Source organism: Ammospiza caudacuta, chromosome 6 (assembly GCF_027887145.1).
Source record: "Ammospiza caudacuta isolate bAmmCau1 chromosome 6, bAmmCau1.pri, whole genome shotgun sequence".
Taxonomy (NCBI): Eukaryota; Metazoa; Chordata; class Aves; order Passeriformes; family Passerellidae; genus Ammospiza; species Ammospiza caudacuta.
Window position 1 is genome coordinate 20,027,576 of NC_080598.1, and position 24,289 is coordinate 20,051,864.

At 41.6% G+C, this 24,289-nt stretch overlaps 1 protein-coding gene across 3 annotated transcripts in view; it reads right to left on the bottom strand.

The window, feature by feature from the left end:
* The window catches only part of BRSK2 (BR serine/threonine kinase 2), a 302,408-nt gene that overhangs the window by 134,648 nt on the left and 143,471 nt on the right, over nucleotides 1-24,289 (bottom strand). For all 3 annotated transcript variants that reach the window (XM_058806653.1, XM_058806651.1, XM_058806650.1), the window contains exon 2: nucleotides 15,827-15,921. In XM_058806653.1, the coding sequence (XP_058662636.1) occupies nucleotides 15,827-15,921 (95 nt within the window). The remainder of the gene's footprint in view (nucleotides 1-15,826; nucleotides 15,922-24,289) is intronic.

The following is a 24,289-nucleotide window of genomic DNA, read 5'->3' on the forward strand; positions in this document are numbered from 1 at the left end:
CAGACCCATTTAGAAGCAGAATTGTGCTGCAAAATTGGCTCTTCCAGCTCCTTAGGAAACCTGCACAAGCATCTAACCACTGCAAGAACACTCAAGGTCACAGGCAAGCTCTTTTTGGAGAGAAGCTGCCTTCTGACTGTAGTGATAAACTCTGCAAAGCAGAGCCTTGTATTGCAGATGAGATGACTGGGAGATCCCTAAATCAAATAGCAAACTATAAACACTGTACATAAATAAGAGCTTTATTGAGCCCTGTCTCTAAAATTCATACGCAACAGGAGAGTTGAAATGGGAAAGCTGGTTACTGCTCTGCTTTGATAAATTGCTACACATCAGCACCAAGCCTACTCTTCTGATTTGGCAAACTATGTTCAGTCCAGCTTTCAAGACCCCAAAACAACTGAGGGATAGGAAAGCATGGCTATAAGCCCACATCAGTACAGAAAAGGAGGAGAAGGCAGCACTGGTTATAATTTGCTTCCACCAAGCTACTCTTGCTGGCTCCATACTGCAAGAGCTTTACCAGAAAAATAGAATAGCATGTGGAGAAGAGTTCTCAACACTGTATCCACACTATTGTGTGGATACTGCCCTGTATCCACACAATTCTGGCTCCTGAAGTCCCATATGAGAACCAGAACCTGTAAAAAGGCAGAAGTACCTGGGAAGTAACTGCTTTGAGATTTCCCAAAGTTCAGGACTGATGTCTCCCAGGACACCTCTCCTTCTCCCTCTCCAGCTCAGGACTTCTCTGAAACAGAGAGCGCTGTCCTACAGTAACATAAAGCGTGGCTGTAGACAGCAGGGAGCTCTGCAGGTCATAAAACAACGACCTGTTTCTGGCATCTGCTTTGTCTTGTTTTCCTATGAAAAGACACATTGGGCCAGACTGCGAGTTATGCAACCTGCAGTAACTCAGCTGTCGACTGGCTTTGACACAGAACACCCCCAGCAGAGACTTCCCAAGGTGCTTAACACTTGAAACAGAGCCCTGGGATACAAGAGAATGGATGAAGGGACTGGTCACAGGTTAGTAAATGAGGAGTGAAAGGCACAAATTAAAGAGAATTCACTGCAGGAAAATGAATGGTTATGAAACCTTGCAAGAGAATAGTTTTCCACAACACTGGAAGTCTTAGCTGAGATGGGATTGCCCCATGAAGCCCAAACAGGAAAATAGGCTTCTGGTACTCCAGTTAGTCACTCACTGTATTTCTGACACTGTTGTGACATGAAGAACTACTTGGAAAGTCTAATCTGTTATTTGCATGAAAAAAAGGGTAAGGCTAGCAGAAAAGGATGAAACAGTCTGTCAGTTAAGTGTATCATTTGTTCAACTTGTAGTGGAAGGTGAATGAAAAGGAAAATAATGGAAATGAGCTGTGGATATGTTATCAAAATAGAACTACAGCACAGGTGAGACAGGGAGCAGAACTTTCCCTATTTCTTATGGATATATGAATACTGTAACAAAGCAAGGCAAAAAGTAGTCCCAGCCTACTTCAAAGCTGAAACCTGCTGAAACCTGTCTCTCCCCACCAGCAGTTCCAGGTTTTCTAAAGTAACCATTTATAATGTTGCAGCCTAGAACTCCTTACATGAAAACAGAAAACTGGCCCCATTTTTGCACTCATGCTAATTCATCATTATAGGGAATAACATAGAACAGAAATGCACTAAGTTTGCAGATATTTTAAACAAGTTTGATTGCAGAGCTGGGGAAATGCAAAAGCAGGTGAAGAGAAAGACACACAGAACCAAAGGCTCAGAGGCTGAACTGTTCCAGGAAGAAGAAAGTCCAGCCTTTGTCTGTGATTAAGTGGCTGATTTTGCAAAGTTGGGCAGGTATCAAGAACTGGTTAATTGAGGGCAAGAGAGAGTTACAGTACAAAGTGAAAACAGAGCAGTCCAGGGGAGGAAAACAGCTGCCACAAAGTCTGTTTTCCCTTGGGTTTCCTACTTAGCTTTTAGGCTAAATATACTTTCCAGCTAATCTATTCTGTGGAGCCAATTCCCTGAAAGTGCTGGGAATGCATCAAGACTGCAGCCTCACACACTGAGGAGCTGAGGGGTCTGTACCTGTGCAGTGTCCTGTCAGACTCTGTACTTGACAAGACCCGAAAGAAGGCAGCCCTGCTGAAAGCATTGTATGCACATATTTACACATACCTCCTAGCAGATGGCCAGCACACATCCCAAATCAAGTGCCAGACTTACCAGGGTGTGTGCAACAGCAAAGAGGAACGAAAGGCAAATTACTACACAAACGGGGAGAAACGTGCCACCTTAGGTTTTGCAGCTGTGAATGGCTGAAGGACAACAGCCCCTCTGACACAATATTGTGATCTTTGCTGCCTCCAAAGCTGGCTTTTTATGAAGCAGTCGCACAACCTTCATGGGAATTGAAGCCCATATAGGTACCATCAGGTGTAATACACCGTGTGTGTTCTATGCTGCAGTATATTTTGGGAATCCATTTATGGTCCATGCTACGTGCACGCTGCTTTTTCAAAGGTGCAATTTCTAAACTATCCGTACACATTTACAAGCAACTGATTACAACTTTTTCCAGTTCTACTCCAGTTTTCTCATCTGTGTATTTTTGTGACTGCACTGCACCAGCAGGCCCATGGGGTGAATTCAAGTCTAGGGGAAGAGATTAACTTACAAAGCCATGCAGTCCATGCCCTTTGGTGCTTTGGGTGAGACGTCAAGATCCCACAGGAACCTCTGTGTTCCTTCTCACATCACTGTGGCATGCACAGAGAGGGAGGTGCCCAGGAGCAAAGAACATTTAGCATAATGACTCAGATGGGTGGTCAGCAGTTTAAACCAGCCACTTGATGTTACTATAATGAGGATTCAGTTTAACAGTCATTCTGCATGCATGGAAATCCATCCCATTCCCAGGAAATCACTTAAAAATAAAATGAACTAAAATAAAATCATCTGTTTGAGAAGAAGGAGGTTATGGCTTGGAAAATGCATAAAAGGGGTGGAGTGAAAATGCCCGTGGGTGAGTAAAAATTATTTATCACAGCGAGAGGATCAGGGAGCCTCTGAGCTTCATCTCAGGGATGACACAGCAGAAAAAGAACTCCTGCAGAAATTAGCTGCAGTTCTGCTGAATCCAACAGGAGTAGAATCCTCTTATGATAACTCTGAGATTAGACTAGCATGTTTTATATGCATTCTGAGCCACAGAAGTCTCGATTGAAAATTAATGGAAGATATTTCCACTAGGAGTAGCAGAGTTACATCATCTGCTACTTGTTCACCCGGTGATAAATACCTGTCATCTATTGTCTACTAAATCCATTTAAAAATTCCCACCTATACATTCTGATGCATCCAGGAGCAATCCTCATCTTTCAACTACAAAATCATTAGCTTCCTGAATCTCATAATAAAAACTAATTAATTGAAACATATTCTCAGGAACATGCCTGGCCTATAAAATCCTGAAACACATTCTTAATTTCTATACAGATTAAGTATAGGCTCTAAGCTTCGGTTATCTAAACATCAGCATATGTATTAAATCTATCAAGACAACCTTTTTGCTATGCCCTGAATCCTTTAATTCTGCTTGGCCGTCCCAAAACTCCCATTACATTGTGTGCTACAGGTCTAGGCATTTGAACTCCTGACCATAAAAATAATGCCTAAAGTGCTGATATACACTGGCTGAGATATTGTAACTTTGAAAAACCACATCTGAATATGCAAATAAAGGACCTGATGATTCTGACTGGCTATTTACAGCACTTTATTTAAATCAGGCTATGTTAAATTCTGCCCTACTGAAGGTCAGAGAGTGGGTATCAGATTATTAGACAATGATGGCAGGATTGTGGCATCTTATTTCAGGTTAAGGATGCACACAACCCCCAGCTTTCTTTAAATTTAAAAACCTTTGAAGAAAAGATAAATGAAAGTTTCTAAGGCATATATATGAGTAGTAGTATCTCACAGCTAAAGGTCTGAGGATACAGAACTAATCAGAGGGGGTTATAGCTTTAAAGAAGGATGGCTGTGGGGTAATCTAAGGAGTGGTACATAGAGAACTCAGAATCAAAACAGGAGAAGAAAATTGTATTTCCAGGAGTAGTAGACAGTTATAGCAATAAGGAAGAAACAAGGAATTGTACAAATGGTATTGCTGTTCAAAAAATGTGAAAAAATAAGGGGAGAGAAACCAAGCATTTCTAATGATCTGCACCTGGAAAACAAGTGGAAGATAAATAGAAACTGTAATGAAAGAGACAGCTGGAGGGATGATAGACGATGGAGGTCGAGTCTCTGTGAGAACCAGCAATTTGAGAGAGTGAGAAATGAAAAAGTCAGAAATAGCCAAGACCTCTTTAGAAGCACAGTGAAGGTATGTCAATATGTTAATTATTTCATCTATCGTCTGCTAGCTGTTCCTCAAACTATACCCACAGAACTTGTCTATACCTCGAATTTGATTTGTATCTAACACTTAAATCACAGAAATTCAGTTGCCATGTCCTTTATTCCAGTCCAGTGCACTTGTGATCTTACTTCCAGTGTTACCTCTCACAGATCTCACCTCTCAAGTCTCCAGGCAGGCTCTAAGAGAGTATTCCTCCATTGCCTGCTAATGTGGTTGCTCTCTTGTTGGTATTCAAACCAAAAATGAAATGTGATCATTACCATGAGTTCCTTTAGGCTGCTTAAGCCTCAGCATCCCCTCAGTAAAGCAGCCTCTGAACTAGTCCTAAACCCACTTCTTGCTATGTTTATTTTCAGCTGTTGAGACCCCCATTCTCTGTATGCTGGCCTGTTGATTCTCAGTTTTACACATCAATTTTGATTTTGCTGACCCTTTTCATACTAAATTTTTGTGGCATGACTCCTGACTTCACTGATCAGTTGTTTCTGCCATGAGGCTGCAATATACCGTACTGTCTCCACAGCTCCAAAGTGTTTCTTCTTCCAGCTCCTATAGATTTTTTTTTAAAAATTGCTTGAAGTCTTTATTTGATGACTGACAGTTTATTTATTGCTGGAAGCAACAGCCACAATAGCTGGTCAATCTCTCTCCTCACATCTGCACTGGGGTTCAGGTTAGATATTAGGGATGAATTAAACCACTAGGAGTGCAATGCAGCACTGAAACAGGCTGTCCAGGGAAGCTGATGAATCTCATCCCTTAAGGTTTTCAAAACCAAGTCAGACAAAGCTAAAGCTGACCCATGGCAACAGCAGTCCTTGTCTGAGTGGGAGGATGGACTACACAAACCCTCAGAGGTCCCTTCAACCTTTGTTTCTATGATTCTGCACATTTGTCCAATATTTCACTCCTGCACACTCTAACAATCTGTCTGTCTTAGATTTCTCCATCCTTAATATCTCTTCTCTTCCTGAGGCAGTATGTCATCAGCCCCAGACTTGACATTTGAGAGTCTGAACCCTGGCTCAGTCTGTATTGAGCTGCATCTGCAGCCAAACAAACGCAGAGAAACACTAAATCACTGGTGTCTGCCAAAAACCCAGGTCAGTTAGCAGGAGGGCAAAATGAAACACACACCCTTCCTGTGCACCAGCAGCAAGTGGCTTTGCCCAGCACTAAGCAGGTAGCAAGTCCTTGGGCACTGCTAACTGCGGCTTTTTCCTGAAAGTGTTCTCACCACTGTCAGCCTTGCACAGCCGTGCAGGAAGGCAAAGACACCATTTCTCCTCAAAAATGAAGGATTTTATGTTAACAGATCTCCAAGGGGTTTTTTTACTGTTATAGGCAGCATTTAGATCTCTTTCTACCAGTTGCTGGATTTCCATGCCAGTCCCTCTGAAATACATATTTTTATTCTGATAAATAGATAAATTTAGTCTACTGAGCAGGGTCTAGGTACCTTGTCTGCTATACTGGGGATATTCTGGTACTACAGAGCAACCAAATCTCCAGTTTGACTGCACTGCTTCCCAGAAGGAGTCTGGTACTCTGAGGTACCTCCACAAGACTGCTTCCTAATCCAAGTTCCTCTGTGGCTGCTAAAGTCACAGCTTACACTCCTAGAGGAAAAGGAAGTGAAAACACAGCCCCAAATGACTGTGAGAACAGCTGTGTGCCACACTGCCCTCTGTCCAATGACCTTAGCCATTTGTTCTTAAGTAAATGTTTTTATTTTCTGGATTTGATAAATCAGGGATTGATTTAAGAGGTGGAAATGAGGATAAAATGAACCCATAATACCTAGAGGATAACATGTACTCTCTTTCTGTGTGCGTCTTTCCTTTGGAAGCGCTACAGTGGATGGTGGGGGACAACAGGAGATTGGCAAAGGACAGAAGGGATTTAGGAGGGAAATTCAGGGGCAGCTGAGGGAGCAGGAGTGAAGGGAGGAAATTCATCAAAGAAAAGAGATAAGAACATTAGACTGAGGGGATTTATTTCAGGGTATTAGGAAGGAAATATAAGAAGAAAGATCTCTAAAAAAGAACTTTATGCTAAAGTATTTTACAGATGGAGGAAATTTCCCTCTATTGATAGCAAGTTCTTTCTGCTGGACCATCTACACACACAGATGTAGAAATGCACACCAGATTTCTGACCACAGAGCAATAGTAAATTCCAGTCTATTACAAGGATCCATGGTGACATTTCTGACAGTGTAACCAGACTTCCAGAACACTCTAAAATGTAATCTATCAGGAATTCTTATGAGACAACTATATTTCTGTATAATGACTGTTGAAAATCTGTTTCAGGTACAATGAAGAAAACTAGCAACACAATCCCCATCTCCTGATACATTTGTTACAATGGTTTTTGCATATTCTGGTGACAACTTCAATCAGATCTAGTCTTGATTATAGTTGATATATAGAGCTGTACAGAAGGGTGCAAAAAGCTATCAGGAACTGGAGGATAAGCTAAATTTCACAGCCCAATTCCTTATGAAAGGACTTGAGAGAAAATATGGTTTATACGTAATGATATTATTTATTTCCTGTAGCTATGCCTGCATTTGAAACTTACAGATAATAAAGAATGTTTTTCTCCTGGACCAACAGGAAACCCAAAAGTAGAAAAAAACTACAGACCTGCACTCTGTGTTACACCTTGCACCAGTGACATTCCTTCACAAGTTCCCTACTCAATGTACAGAAGAGGAGGTACTTGGGAGAGCTGCAGTATAAGAATGTTTGTGTCTGTGGTTTATGTGCCAGGAACAGGAACAAGTGATCCTGTTTTATAGGCCAGATCCTCCTTCTTGAGTGTTGACAGCTATTCACCCCTGCCTTACCAAAATGTTCTAAAACCAGACTTTGAATGTCTTCATTTTAGCATAACCTGGAGTACCAGTTCCAAATTTCCCAAAAGGGGAATGACTTTGACTGCCTGTGTGAGTTTTCACCAAGTGTTCTTGAAAAAGCCAGCCCGCACCCCAGAATTTATTGCCACTTTAAAAAGTTGCTGTTTCCACCAGGGACAATGCATGATGCTATAAAAGAGATGTTCTCGAGCAATTGCTGCATGCTGAGAGACTGCCAGAGATGCACAAGTTCAAGACTAAACTCAATCTCACCTTCCCTCTGGTTTGTAGGGAATTAAGGCAACATCTCCATTATCCCTCACACAACACAAAGCCTTTGCTGCTGCCTCCCCATGCAGCTGAGCACAACATGCTCCATTACGCCACAGGACTCAAGAATACCAGGTGTTCTGACAAAGCAGCCATTTCTGCTCCCACCTTGGAGAAAAATCAACCATTTGCTATGACTGCTATTTTTGTCACTGTGTGGTAGCTGGGCTTGGGCTCTCTCACTGTTGGCACACCTGGAAAATTCTCCTGGAGTAGGACGTGAAACACCATTTTGAACTAAAACTCGGGAGTCCTCTCTGTGTGGTGTGTGCACCCACAGCAGGGGAGGGCAAACAATGGTTTATTGCTACAGGAGGGCTCTTCATGAACAGACCAGTGTGTTAAACCCATGCCAGCTGTGGATACAGCATCTCAGGATGCCAGAAGGCAAGGCAGCAAGTTCAAAAATAGCACCTGGTAAAAGAGAAAATGCTCAAATACCTAAAAACTCACCACTACAGAGATCAACATGCTCTAAACAGCAGCAGAGCAAACCCACAGCAGAGTGCACCAAGCTCCATCTGACAGCTCTGGTACCAACAGTTAATTGCACTGGGATTGGGCCTTCCCAGATTTTTCCTAAATTTCTGCCAACTACTTAATAGCACAAACTGCAGGGAATTGACTGAGTAAGGCCTGGTTTATACTTAACAAATAATCAGTAAAACGTTCATGTTGGACAGAAGCATGCTAAACAAACAGGAAGAGCCTGTATCCCCTAAATGACAGCGCAGTTCTTGGCTCTCAGCTGTACCAGTTAAACATGCATTAAAAGACACAATTTTTTTTTGAGCTGGGAAACTCATACACTAAACAGTGCTAAGAAACACTTCTTACAGAAAGGTAGTGCTGGTTTACAGGGCACCATCCAGTTATTTCAGCAAAAATAAGATAATCTTTGAACAAAGTCTTTACTCAAATGGTTTGCCTGCTACATACAGGAATGGACTACATCCCTTAATTGGCATGGATCACTGTACTGATATTTATGGTGTTTATTCTACATGATGATGCAGGGTTAAATACCTGAACCAACTGGTTTCAGTCAATCTACTCAAGGATTTATGTCCCATTACTGCTAGAGCTGTTCTGATGCCACTGGTTCTCTTTTCAAGATGAAAGAAAAAAAGAATTAAAAGCCTTCCAGACAAGATTCTGGAATGTGACATGCAAACCAATGTACAACAGAGTGAGAAGTCTTTTCACCTGTGGTTCCCCTTGCCTTTCAGGGTAACTCCTACTGCTTGTCCTTCCCCAAAAAATGAGCCTCAAGCCTGATAACAGCTGAGGATCTCAGCACCTTCTACCATTCCTACATGTGGTGTAGGGACACATCTTTCTAGCTAAGGATGGTGGGTCTGCCCCAAAGCTATGGCCTCTTGGAGCCTGTCTCAAGGCTTCCGACATCTTGGCATGATAACGTTGGGCTCAGAGGCAGTGGGAGTACCGAACAGGCAGGACTTTCAGGGTCTCTGCTGGGGTAAAATGCAAAGAGGACTCTTCAACAGCCTGCTACAAATACAGAGGAAGTTCAGAAGAAACCTAGACTTTGATATATCAGGAGTTCATTGAGATGAAGTTATTTCAGAGAAAACACTTCAGCCAACCAACATCTTTTGATAAAACTAAGCTTTGGCCATGGAAGAGGAGAATTTACAGAAGCTTCAGTAGGGAAAGCAACACGAAGTTAAACTATTGTCAGTCTCACTCCAAGTGCAAGGACACTGCAATTACAGTGGAAACAGTCAACACTGAACAGAAAGGGGTTTTATAGGATAATTATTGAGAGAAGTTTCACAAGTGGATGAGGACTAGAATGCTGTGCGCATTCAGATGTCTCATCTCCAGGAGCAGTTACTTCCCATTGAGGCATTATGGTTATAATCAACTGAAATGAAAAGTAAAAAGCACTCCTTAAGTTCAGCTAGCTCTGGCCTGGGCTCATGAGGGACATTTACTGCTGCATGACCAAGCCAGTACACAAGAGTGGTAGACTGTCTATGCCTATGTGTTTGCACACACAAGGCTGTGGGTAGAACATTTTGGGTACAATAGAGGTTTGAGCCAGACTGCTGTAAAAGGCCAATTATTTTAATAGCTTGCCCAAATGCCTCAATTGATCATACTAACTTCAGAAAGCAAAAGGCACTATGCACACTTGACAGGTTTGTTCCTCTGACAGGTACATCATGTGCTCGTGATTCCCGTTTGATTTCCTTCCTTAAGAATGCCTCTAACTGTGTTCCTTGTATGTGCGGTGGAAAGTGGAGGCGGAGAGTCATTCTCTGAAGGAAAACATAATTACCCAACTTCTTTAAATGCTCAAACAGATGACAAGTGAACAGGCTTTCAACAGTCCCCAGCAGCTCCAGTTTAAAACAAAACACTCTCCATTATACATTCAGTAACAGATCCCTAATCCCAAACTCCCTCTAGCAGGAGGGAGCCGGGGGGGGGGGGGAAAGTCCCTTTCATTTTGCCCGTATTTTTCATATTGCAAGGTGCTTTTTTATCTCATTGAACTCAGAAGAGAGACTTGCAGACAGGATGCTGTGCTGTGCTAACTGGGTTGCTACTAGAATATGAACAAGGGTCACAGACACAGGGGCTAAGCCTGCGTTTATGCGCTCCTGGTCTTTGATGGCTGCCAATCATTTCTGCAGTTTGCTCAGTGCCTATGCATGTCACACACTTCTAATCTGCTCTCTTTCAGGGCTAAAAGCTGGCAATCATGTGGTAATGCTCCAGGTTAAAGATAAACCACAATGAGGATGAGAGTGTATAAGCGTGAATATACTCATTTATACATTGAAACCTACATGTTCAACAGCAAGTGAAAATATGAGCAAGTACATGCTTTGGGGAGATTTAATTTCCTTTATCCTTTCATCTTTTTTTTTTTTTTTTTTTTTGCCACAAGTACAAGGTCCTCTGGGTTACTTTCTTCTCACAGCAATATGCCAGGCAATTAGAAGAATAATAGATGAGTGTCAGCAAGTTAGCACAGTGCTCCTGAATCAAGAAGTCCTGGAAAGTTTGATGAATTCTTTAAAACATTTTTCTTGGTACTTCTTTTTAATAAATGGAGATAATTTCCCTCCCGTTTGCTATTTTTAATATAACCACCTCCAAAATCTCATATCCAATATCCTAGAGTACTTTAAATGTATTTCACTGAGGATATCCCATGCCCTTGTCTCTTTATTCATTTGTACACAATGCTAGAGGTACTCAGTGAGATTCAGCAACAGCTTAACACCATTTCCACTGCAATCAATAGCAAAACTCCTAAATACTGCAGCTGGGGAACAATTAGGCCACTATTGAATACATCAGAAAAAAGTATTGATTTGGTGGAATTGAGGTTTGGTGTTGGTGAGTTTGGCTTTGTTAGTGTCAGGGAGACTGCCCTTGTTGTGATCAAAGCTGAACTTGAACCAACTTCAGTCCACTTCTGCTTCAGATTTAACTTCTCCCTGATGCTGTTCTGATGTTCTGGTAATGATTTCTGTAGACCAGCCTGCAGTCAGCAGTTGAGGACAGCTAGGTCACCCAATATCACCCAACAGTTTGAAAATAAGGTATTCCAAGTAGAAGCTGCTGTTCTCAAGTATTGCCTTCTTAAATTCATTTGGGGGAACGTAAATTTCTGCTTCTACAGACAACTTGCACACGTGCATCTCTTTATGCCCCAGACAGAAATATGGGACTTCTCACAGATTTCAAGTGTGTGATTGAAATTCCCAGCTCCATGGATTGTCAGGCCAGAGAGGCTTTTGCATTGATCTGATCACAGCTAATGCATAGCATGATCAGGAAACCAGCTACACCTCCTGCTTCAAGTCCAGCATCTGAAGTTAAACTTGGATTTTAGGATCTTGGATTTTAGGAAAAAACACTGCAGTGTAAGATGAAGTTTGACTTTCAGAAGAAAAACTCACTAGAGCTTTGGGGGGCTTGTTCCAATTAGAAACTTCATCCAGTGGTCAAATAGGCCTAGTATTTCTACATGTAATCTACCTACAGCTTGCAACTTAGTTTCCAATCAGCTTTTTATACCCAAGATTGTAATATCCTGTTATCACATGCCTATCCTCTTTATCAGTATGTACAGACTACAATTAAGCTATGTGTTCGCCTTCTCTTTAATAAACTAAGTCCCCTGAGTCTTATAAAGCACAGCCTCTGATTGTTTTCTTACTCTCTCAGATACTTTCTAAATTGTGCCCAATTTCTAAACTTTTTTCCTTGAAGAACAGGCATCTTAACCAGACAGGGTGCATTTCAGCAGTTTTTGCAACAAACAGTGACAACTGCTACATGACTTTCTGTACCAAAAGAGGGAAAACAGAAGAAAGGAAGAAGTCACAGAATGGAAGGGAATGAAGAATGAACGGCTTAAAAAGAGACAACTGAAAGAAAATGGAGAGGGAAGGAAAGACTCTAAAGTAGGATGAGATAGCAGAGAAATAAACATTGAAGTAGAAGCTCAGGAAGAAGTAAGAGATGATGAACAGACCAGGCAAAGCAGCAGTTATTTACAAGTATGCTTCCATAAGTTATCCTGTCAGTTCCAAGAGGAAGTGACACTCGATTCTCCTACCCATCCTTCCACTCAACCATTCCAGGCAATCCAATAGTGATCGCTGCAAGACCTTTTGTGGTTAAGAACACAGAATTGTGTGCAGAATTTTTTGGATGCAGAGCTCATTAGTCTCCCCAAAAATCACCACCTGATACAACTGAGCTCCACAGCAGTGGGACTGCTTTTTTTCCCATCTCCACAGCAGTGGGACTGCTTCCCTACCCTGGAAATACCTGCCTTGCTTCAAGGCCAGCACTGGAGGACTCAGAAGAAACAAAAGGCACACTGACACAAAGCACACATATGGAGCTCTGGGCTCCAGTCATCAGGCCTGGGACATCTGTGGCTTTCTGAGGATGCCTGCATGTTCAAGTAATTAGACCAAGGCCAGCTGTCCCCTTCTCATTTTTCACCCTTTATGCTCCCATTGCTTCTACTACCAATTTCTGTCCAAACAATGATTTGTCTGATGGATCACCAATGAGTAGGTTTTTTGTTGTTGTTTATTCTTTTGGAAGGCTGGAATGGAAGAGAACTGGTGAGATAATAAAGAGGAGAAAGGACTCTTCTGAGTATATCCCATGAGACACCTCAGTGTTTTCAAATGAGCTTTTGCCATACCAGAGGAAAGATTTGCTTTAACCTTTATATTCTGAAGTCATAAACTCCAAATGCTTGTATTGGTACTGAAAATGCAACCATCAGTAGTGAACCTGGCTGTTCAGGAAATGTTACTGTTTTATAGACAACTCTGGAATTCTGGGCCTAATTTCCCTGTCAGTGGTCCAGATGTAATTCAAGGAAGTTAATGAACCATATTTCAATCTCAAGACACTTCCTGTAGCACACTGCTTTCTGAAATCTTTCCTGCCAATTTGTGCTAGAGCAAGCCAGAATACTGTGGGACACAGGTCTCCACATCAGTGGGGTTCCTGCTGAAGAAGCCCAGTGAAGCTTTCACCAGTTGAGGGAAGGCAGGAGCGAGAACAGAACCAACCTCTTCCCTCAACTGTGAAATTACATATGTAGCTTTGCCCCAAAGCCAGGACCCAGACAGGCCCAAGCTGGAGCTGGAGAAGGAACACTGCTCCCCAGCCTGCATTTAGCAGTCAGGGCATGACAAAGCAAAAGGCTGTGTGTGCACGGAGCAGCCCCATCCCCTGACAGGGCAGCGAGCACTTGGATGATACATTTACTGCAGCCTGTGCTGCATTGTGCCTGCCCGTGTATCATCTCCATAGCAGCAGTTCTGCTAATTGAGACCAGCTGCTACAATTCCAAATTCTTCTCTCCAGAAATATCGATACTACAACGTTATGATTAGAAAGCACTTTACCAAATGCCTCTCAATTCTGCACAGCTCAGATGAAGAGCAGCTGCAGAGAGAAGGGACAGTTCCCTGAATATACAGAATAAAACACTGCAAAAACACTGGAGAAATGAAGGCTACAAGAAGCAAGTCAAAACAGAATAATGATGACAAAGAAAGCAGCCTGCTGTATATGCTTCTGCCTGTCACTTTAGATGTTGAAAGCACCGTGAGCAGACTTTCTCCTTATGCTCTAGGATAAATGGCCATAGCACTGCACGGTTACAGCTTCATGTGGCAGGTGTGCACGTTTGTCAGATCCGGCTTTTCTGTCCAAGGAGACATTAAAGCAAAATCCATCAATCTGGGCCTGGCTTGGAAGAGTAGCTGTGGTCCTGAATCATTTGGCTCCAGGGACTGCTCTGCACGGCCCACTGGCAAAGAAAGTCACTGGAACTGATAAGCTGGTGGGAAGCCTTGCAAAGTAGGAATGCCACCACACCACGATGACTTGGCCACACTTTTGGCTATCTCCCTGTGGTTGCTGGCTCCACACAGCAAGCTGGATGCTTTGCAATGGTCACACTGGGATTGCCAAAAGCTGCAGCACTTTTCCCCTCCAGCCAGACTGGATTAAACTGGCTATCAGTATTCTAAATTCACATAGAAGTCTCAGGGCCTGTCTGTGACCACCAGGCACAGGGCATTCCTGAAAAGACATCTGGTTACTGAATTTATGTAAGAACTGGGCAAACCACTTCAATCCCATCTGTTATTCCAACCTCCTGAGCACAGAGAACAGAATCCTGGAAAGAGAAAAATCTCACAAAGGGTTTGAAAATGAAAACCACCATGCAATGTGCAATTTCCTCCTGAGAAAGATGCTGTACAATCTTACAGAAAACATGGCATGCTCCAGCATGTGGCTGTGTAAACAAGGGCCTAACACACCATTTCACTACTCAGATTTCATACTACAACCGAGGTAATGCAACACAGCTAAAGCAGAGAGATCGCTTTGCTATGCTAAGTGATTTGCCTCCTACTCTGAAAATCAGCGAGGTAAGTAAAGTGTTTTATATAAATACCAGACAGTTTCTCTCACCAAATAAAATGCTCAAGTTTAAAAAAAAGATTCCTATTATTTTGCTGTGGAATATAGTCAGTGCTTAGTGTCCCATTCAGATTTTACCATTTATACACAGCTCTCTTACCTATTTCACATTCTAACTTTTGGTCTACATTAGAAGTCTGCTTGAATCCACAGTACTGCAGGAAAGGGAATGCATCAATGAAATTCCAAAAAGGTAAAGTCTGAACATGTTACAATTGAGTATAAACTTTCAGAATCTTTGTCTGAAAAAAATATGAACTCACATTTTTTGTGTAACATTCACTGACTGCAAATTACACTCCATTTTCTTTCTGCTCTGAGTAAGGCTGCTATACTTACTTGTGCTGGGAAACAGCTGACACAGAAGTCCATATGGGAAACAGGAGTGTAAAGAGATGAGCTTATCTAGAGAAGCTCTGTGTGCTTATATAGGGAAGTCACCTCAATAAAGTGCTCAACACTGCATGCAAACATGTTAGCGTAATTTGCAGGTGACAGTGTGACGGAATTCTGTTGATTGCAGTGCAGTTGTGTTCCTTCCCATCAAGCTGAATTTAGCCTCTCTAGTCACCAAATCACATGAATAAACTGCTATGCATACATTTATTTTATTTTTAGGTCTCCAAGATCAATCAATGACATTCATGTGAGGAGAATCACAAGGCTAGGTAAAAAACAAACTAAGCTCTTCTGAACACTAACAGCCATTGGGACCATTGGGACAAACACAGGGTTTCTAATGGCAGAGCTCTGTGGATTGTAAACTGAATTACAACAGCTTTAAGCAGTTGTGGACTTGGCAAATCAGTCATCGCAGAGAACTCATGCAGCAGAGCAAGCAGTAGGAATATTCAAGTAACATCCACCAAATCTCTTTATACTGATATTTGTACACCTCAGCCTGCACTGTACCATGATGACACTGTGGTAATGCTGAAAGTCAGGTGCCCAACATACACTGGCCCCAGCAGAGAAACACCATCTCTGCAGCTGACTTTTATTTTGTGCACAAAGCACAGGCACTCTCCCATTTCATTTCAGCTGCCCTCACCTCCCCCATAACTAAATTATTGTTATTATGCTCCACATAATCCTAGTACTGACAGGGATGTTTGTTATACATAATTAAAGATATTAATTTTGCATGGAACAGGAGACACAGAGCCAGGAACTTAATCTTTTTTTTAAATCTTGCATTAGAAAATTACCTTCATTAGCACCGACTCACTGAGCTTCTCTCTGTTGACAATTTTTATCGCGACCTTCTGACACGTGACACAGTGAACCCCCAACTTCACAAGCCCTGCAGGAGAAACAAAGCAAAATAGAAAGGAAGAACTGGTTAGAGGTTGAGGTTAGTTGTCAAGTGTTTTCCTTTTAGAACACCATCCAGATATTGGCAGCTTATATGCAAACAAATTCCCATTAGTACTTCCTCTAGCCAGAAAAGGTCTTGTGAGTAAAGGAAACCCTTCAGCCCACATTGTTACCATTTGACAGCGAAGTCACCAACATCACTGATGCTCCTGCAGTTTCTGCACTAAAACTGTGGTTTTGTTGAAGCACTGTAGCCCAGCTCTCACCACTCGAAGTGTGTTCTACCAGGAAGAAGTTCTGGCAATTGAACTGCACTGGACTAAGGGCTTTTCCTGACACCTGACATCAACAAAAGCTTGGAAATCAGAAAAACTAGATGGTCAAATGTTTGGTTCTACATTTCTCTAACTCCTTCCAAAGTTTCCATGATCACAATAAAAAGACACTAAATTATGGCTTCCCTTACTGTTTTAATTTATCCTGCTGGATAAAGTTAGTACTGTGATGAATGCATTGTGGTGTGGAGGAACATCAGCTTATGCTGCTACAATTTTAAGTTCTTGTTTGTTATTACTTACTATATTCTTGTCCTCAAAAAAGACAGAGTACTGTTAACTGATTATATTGGCAAAAGGATGTTGATATCCCTGACAGGATTAGGATATCTGAACTATCATCAGAATATGGAACACCAAGACTTAAAAGAAAGAGGTAAGTAACATATATGAGCTATTATCTTCTGCAAAATTTTCATCTAAGCCTGGTGACTTACATGAAGGTACATTGAGATACCTCCCACAAGTGAGTTTAAGATGGTCCCTTGAGCTCTTAACTCTACTGCCACTAAGAAAATTTGTAGCTGGAAAAGTTGTACTTCATAGGTTATTCAAGTGAGATCTTGTTTGCTTCAGGTTTTACTCTTGTCTAACATGCACATACAGCACGCCACCCGATGGGCTGGATACCATCCCACTCCACACACGACATTCCAAATTGCCATTTAGGTTAATTCAGTTGTAACTGAACTAAAAAAGAAATGGCACCTCCCTGGTGTCACTGAGACCTGCTGTGTTTTTCAGGGCATTTATGAATAATGACATCAAATAGTAGAAAAAAGACTAACTTAGTTCCCAGCTCCTAGGCTAGGTTGCAGTTAAGAAGCCAACTCCATCCCCTAATGCAAAGCATGAAGCCAAACACATTGTTTTATCTGGAATTTGAACACAAATTGCAGATAAAGCAATGAAACACTGAACACAGGACTTCACATGCCTTACTGAGGGGCAAATAGATTCTTGCCTTACTACAAACTGGGCCCAATTAAGTAAACTAGAGTTTCATCAGGGATTTCAGCAATCTTCTGCGGGTACCTGTCCATCATTTTTATAAGCAGGTAATCGTAAATTTGGAATTATTTATCACTGGTTATTATGTGGAGAAATAAACTCCCAACTTGTTTCCAGTCACATCTCTTTTATGGCATGCTCAACGTTCTGGATATTTCTAGCCACATAATTTCTCAGTCCCATCTGGGTAAATGCTGACATCCTCACTTTCAGCCACGACATAAGCAAGTCACAAAAATTAAGAATGCAGTGCACTGACAAATCCATTTGAAGCTGTGTACAGCAATAGTGTGTCCTCTGCCTGAAGCAGCCGAGAGCCAGAGCTGGGGCAAGATGCTGTGATGTCCAACCACACCCACTCTTCTGTCTGCATTTTTTCTATTCAAGTTGTAATGTTAACCAAAGCACTTCTGGCTCTGTGTTCACTGTTCAGAGCAACTGCAGCCTTACTTATGCTTCTTCCCTTTGGCTTTGTTGTGTGTTTAGATAGAGGCTACTTAGCACCACCCTGTTGAAAGCATGCACTGTTCCTATCTGTGCTGATTGCTTCCTTCCTGCTTCTAGGACAAACCACAACCTTACATCACTCTTGCAGCACAATGACAGCACTTTCTACATTGCTCTTAGTTACACTTTTAAATCTCAGTAGAACTTCTAAATCAGTCCTTTATATCTAGACTCCCAAGATCTATGGCAGTGTTGCACTGTACCAGTTATTTTCAGAGGTCAATAAGGGTGAGAAACAACTGCTCTCTAACTGATTCTCCACTAGTGATACACCAGACTTCTTATATCTCACACTTCAGGGTTTGATTTCATATCTTGTTGCTCCCAAATCAAGACATCTGACCGAATGTGGCCGATTTCTAAACTATTTTTCTTTTGTCCTCTCTGAAGCACCCTGTCATTGAGCCCTAGAAGGGTTTAACCATGAACTTCTGGGACACAGTCATGCTGCATATGGTATCTTCACAATGTCCTCTGTCCTTGTAGCTATTAACCTAGCACAGAAACTCAAAAATTTAATATTAACTATTCTGTTTACTCCAATAAAAAGTTAACCAACTGTGAGAAGACAGCAAACACTTTGCAAAAATAAAACTGTTACTGAATTACACTGATTTTATATTGAATTAATTTCATTGACCTCAAGAAGTCATTCTTGATTTCTGCTATGGTATCAAAGGATAGAATGAGAAAACATATGTGAGATTTAATGCGTCTTTCCTCTTCTCCTGATTTGCATTTTAAAAATAAAAAAAAGAAATGCACTGTCATTGCTGTCTGTTTTGTGGAGATAGAAATTTTAGACAACCCTCTGAACAGCCCAAGACAGCACTTGTCACTGTACTAAATTCACTGAATGTAATTTTAGGATAAAAAATAAAACATGTCGCTATGCCTCGCTTTCTCCCTTCTCTCCTGGCCACCTCCTTTTGACATTTGCATGTCAGCCTAAGCAGAAAAAGAAAAAAGGAAAAAAAATCCCTCTTAGTAAGTCCATCTATAGGATAACACTCTCCTGCTACTACGAAGAAAGCCTCATTGAGCTGAGGCAGGAAGGGTCTGTCCTCAGGACTTCTGTTTCTGTCCTGTAATTTCAGTCAATTGTGGAACTACACAATTGAGATGAAATATCTCAAATGTGGAATTGAGATCCTGTGGGCTTCTTATTCTTAAGGAGCCCTTTCACTGACACAGAGAACACAAACCATTCAAGATGTATTATTTTTCTACATAATAACAGAGCTTAGAGAAAAGCAACTATGTGAATAAATTCCTAGGCTGCAACTGAAATAATGGAAATGGCAGAAATTCTGCTTGGAAACAACTGCCCAAAGTGTGCTTACAGACTTGTGGAAGAGGTGGTGCATCTTCCATTTTTTTCCTCTTCTGTATATGCAGCTGTTAATGAGCACTTCAAAACTATATAAATCCCCCTCCAAATACAGGGGTGTCAATAAGTTAGGTACTTATTTGTAAAGCTTATCTACACAGTCAGGACAGCACAGGTACGTGTGTCTTCTGCAAAGGAAACAAACACAGCTGCTGCAAGGATATTTTGCACTGGCTTGGCTTACAGCAAGTCTGCCAGGCAACAATCAGATCTTGAACTTGTCTGCTTCATGAGTAATTAACCCCTCAAATGCAGGCAAGTAACCTTTCTGACTGCTAAAGTTAACTCTGGTCTGTCCTGACAGAAAATATAAGATGCTGTGGCAATCAACTGCTTGAAGTTTCCCTCACCACCCACACAGCTGTCACACACTCACTGCTTCAGGCACACCTCAGATCTCCATCTATGGGTCATTCCTGGGGTCTCTGGACACTGACATCCTGGGGCTTTAAAATCAGTTGTTGCATCCAATGAACTGCAAACACTGGGCTGCTTTTGATCTTAGCCACTGAACTGCATCAGAACCAGCCCTATAATTGCAGGCTGGGGAGTAAAGGAGAAAACATGAACAGACTGGAAAGCAAGGGATTGTGTAAGTTAACACTGTCTTTTCATCAGAATTAAAAGCCACAGTTTGGAAACCAACAACCATGAGAAACCCCAGATGACACAAAGATGCCACTGAAGGAAGAAGAGCAAAGGGAAGTGTGCAGGTCTGACACAGCCCAATGCAGCAGTGACCTGCTAAAAAATCATGCCTGAGCATTTTTTTCCTTGCAAATTCCTACTCTGTGGATGCTTACAGATATACAGATAGTTTTTGAAAAGGACAGGAGCTTATGTGATGAGCAAGGGACAGATTTAGATCAGATGGGAAGGTGGAAGCCCATCCTGAAGCAGTACAGAGAGAAGATTCTTCTTTTACCCAAGAAGAATGTTCTGTCGGGATGGAGAAAGGAAAGCTTCCCTCCAGCTGAGACAATATATTCACTGTGAATCCATGACCACAGCAAGTGGCCAACATTGTATCTGGTAATCACCTTCAGGACTTTTCAGCCAAGGACAAGATTTCAGAAGAGACTCAATTTACTTTTGCCTTGTATTTTGTGTAGCAATTTTTCTCTAACAGAAACTGAATAAAGCATTAAGAGCTCGGAGCTAGTGCTATTTGATATGCACTTTACAGTTGTGTAAATAGTACATCTTTCTAAGGATCCTGTTATTACAGCTCTTCTTTGGAGAAAGAAACATTCTAGGAACAAGAAAGAATGTTTTCAGTACTATCCAAACCTGAAGTCTGCCAAAGACACCAATCTGAAACAAATTATCATTTTGAGCCAGAAAGAGACAGTAGTAAATAATGAAACACCACTGTTGTTTAAATACAGCACTTACGGTATATTCATTGTCAGTGATGTTCCAAGTCTTTAAGAAATGCTAAACACAAGTAACTTGTTATCCTGATTTTTAACCATGAGGCAAATAACTACTCAAAGAAATAAAGGTAGATTTGCTATATTTAACACATAGTATTTTTCCCATTGGTAAACAGAAGTCTGTTGCTTTCTTTTAAAATAAAACCAACCTAAAGTAAATTGCTGTAGTAGGAAAACTCGACACTGATTTCAGAAGATCATCTGCACACACGTTGCTTGCTCTTCACTTCAGAGCACATTGTCAAAAACCTTAAAAAATCTGAGCAGAAAGCCCTGGCCTGGCCAGAAGTGTCTATTTTGGCTGGATGAGCAATTAAAGGGATGTCTAGAGAGAAATATCACTCCTCTTTTAACTGGAGTTAGCTAATTGCCAATTAATTCAAGTCAATGAACACTCTGCAAATGTTAATCTAGGCACTGCAAAACACAAACATTTGTGGTTTACTTCAGGGCTCAAGTACTGGCAACAAACTATCTGGATTAGAAAAGGAACAAAAGTTCTAGGCTGACAAACTCCAGTACACTGTTTTTCAAAAAGCTTGATGTGTATATAGTATTGCTGCACATGAACTTTGTATATATGCTCTTTATATATAAATAATTCAATTTTTTATCCCCAGAAATTGGAGGCTGCTGTTGTAAATCTTAAAAGAATTTATGGATGTTCATTCCTGAAAACTACATGCACTAACATTTGCAACACCTGCAAACCCCAAGGTTGCCAGTCCAGAAAATCAACCCTTAGAGCAAACAAAAGCATCAATGCATGTGGGGTGGAGGACAAGCCTAAAATGTAATATCCCTCCTCTTTATTCTCCACAGTTATCTTCACAAACACTGCAGTTTCAATTAGGGTTAAATCAGTTCAGTTACAGTGTCTAACTCTGCTGACTGCAGTGAAGTTGCTTTAGATCTGCAACAGTGGAAAATGGATTAAAATCTGGCCCACAGCAACATGATTTCCATTGCTGTAAAATAAGGATAATAACACTCACTCACTTACCTTGCCAGGGCTGTAGAAGGATTAACTGATTAATCCTTACAAAGAATGTTGGAAAGGGATATAAATCCTATCCAAGTTTTACATATTACAATCAGGAAAACTGCATTCTAAATACAATCTGGAAAGAAACCTCTAGATAATTTCTTATTATTAGCTTCTGTTTCACATCCCAATTCTTTTAGAGCACAGATTTCTGGTCTCTAATGATGCACATCTTATACTACTCTTAGTTGCACTGGAAAGAACTTTGTTACTGAGCATCCTACTTACAGAAACCAATAATTGCCCTTAATTACTCAGTCCTTTCATTGAAGAGATGTTTATTTTTCTATAGCAATGGTTATCTCTAATTATTGCATTTTAAATAAACAGAGACTTACATCAAATGACACACAAATTACATGGTATCAATTTATAATTGCATAATGGGAAAAGGAGGTATAGGAGAAATCTAGAAATCTAAAAGGATGAGGACAGAGCTACCCAGGCTGGTAATGAAATATTTTGACTGTGGACGCTTCTACAGAGATAGCTTAGTGCTAAAAGGCTGTTCTGAGAGCTCATGCATTAATTGTTTTTAAACTGCACAAACTGTAATTATGGTAGGACTAAAGCCAGAGTTCAAACGCTCAGCACGAGCATGGAAGAAGAGGTTCATCAGTGCTGAGATGCACATGCTTCAGCTCAGAGCTCAGGAGAGCTGCACACTAACTTGCCACAGCCCAGATTTACTGTCCTGAGCTACGAGCACTGTCAAATGTCTGCTGGCTTGGCCAGCCAGAGGGACACACTCCTAAGCTCAGAGATTGGCAAGAACAACGCACCAGCTCAGATGTGACTGGATCCACATGCCTGATATTAGGGAACAAGAGGCACAAACACGTACAGATATATATATACACACACCCAGAGCAGCTCAGCAGGAGCAGTTTTTACACTGGATGCCTCAGAGATTATGGCAGGATCATCCTCCAAGCTCAGCAGGATCAAAACACACAGAACCAACATCACCTCTATCAATTTCTATCTTGGTCTCTTTCTTGCAATATTTCATAAATCAATACTTCTCAGAAAACCTTTATGGCCCCTGAATATAGCAAAGAATGTGAGTGTTGAGCCCTTTTGATGTGCCCTCTTTCCCTTCTCACCAGACACACCCGCATAACTAAAGAAGCCCCCTCAGGGAACCAGGACACAAACCTTCATGGGCATATTAATACTGCTTTTGCAAAATACTTCATCAGACAAACTCTAACAAACTCCTGAAGTCCTCTGGGATCTATCAGCAGCTTGTGATGTCTATGGGTTGAGTTCAAGTCTTTGTTCCTGTATAAGAACACTTGGGAGACTAAGCTTTGCTGCAAGTGCAGACTTCAGCCTCCAATGTGGCCCTCTGGAAGTGTCAGGGCAGCACCCCCATCCCTGCACACAGGGAAGGAGAAGAGTGGTTTCACTGGTTTCAGATTCGAAAGACAAATTAAAATACAACAGATCTTTCCACTGATACACTAGGAAAAAAAGCCCAACTCTTCTTATATGTCTGGATGGGTATTGGGAAAACTCTGCTTTCACTCACAACTTCCCTAGTCAGAAGCCGTTTTTTTCCTCTTTCCAGGAGCTGTACATCTCCTTGTAAAGCTCCTCTTGAGGAATGATGAGAGCCATGTTCCCCTTCAGACTTCATTAATCCTTTGTCAGGAGATGGCCAAAGACAGCCATTTTCAGGTATAGCAGGAAGCCAGCAGAAGTCTGTCTATCCTGCCCATGGTATCTTTTGGAAAACGTGTTGCTGTAATTAGGTAACATCTGGGTAATGAGCCACAACATCCCCACTTGGTCCAGTGATCTATTGAGAAGCACTGATGCACTAATAAGGAGGGAACAGTGAGCATCAGAGAAAGACAGGGTGAGGAAGGAGGAGGGGAAACAGCAGATAAACTGCTCTTCACATGTACTTTTAGCTGATGCTAATCCCATTTTCTATGCTAATTTCTTACATCTCCCCTTCTTTACCACACCTTTCCATGTTCCATCAAGAAGTCCTCACAGCCTTTTGACCCTCCCATCAGCCAAGACTGTTTCAGCTAGGTTATATGTATATTAAAAATGTAATTAAAAGGGGGGGTTACCATGGCAAACCTTTATAGAGCAGACAGAGGTCATGCTCTTCACAAGATTAGGCTCACCACAGAACACTTCATCTACCCAGCTCAGTGCTGATACAGCTTACTCTGCCCCCTGACATCTCTTAATCACTCCCTGACAGATTCCTAACAGGATTTTCACTGAGTGCTGATATGCTGCCCTTCAGTAAGGGCTCAAGAAGTGATTGGATTAACCACACTTGCACCCATGCCTTGGACAAGGGGCCAAACAGCAAGCCACAAGCTCAGGCAGCCCCCAGGAATTCCAGAAGGGCTTGTTGGTAGCAGTGGGCTATGGCCCATACACAGGCAGAGGAGAGATGCATTGGACAGCCACAGCATGTGTTATTCTACAGACACTGGTATTGTTCCAAGGACAAATTGCTCTGTATCTTGTGGAACTAACAGGGGCTGACCACTTGCAGTTCCACACTCTGAATTTCATTTCATTATCCACCACAAAACTCTGTATCCTCCTCCAGTCCCAACTCATCACATCTATGGACATCCTACTTCACTTCCACTCTC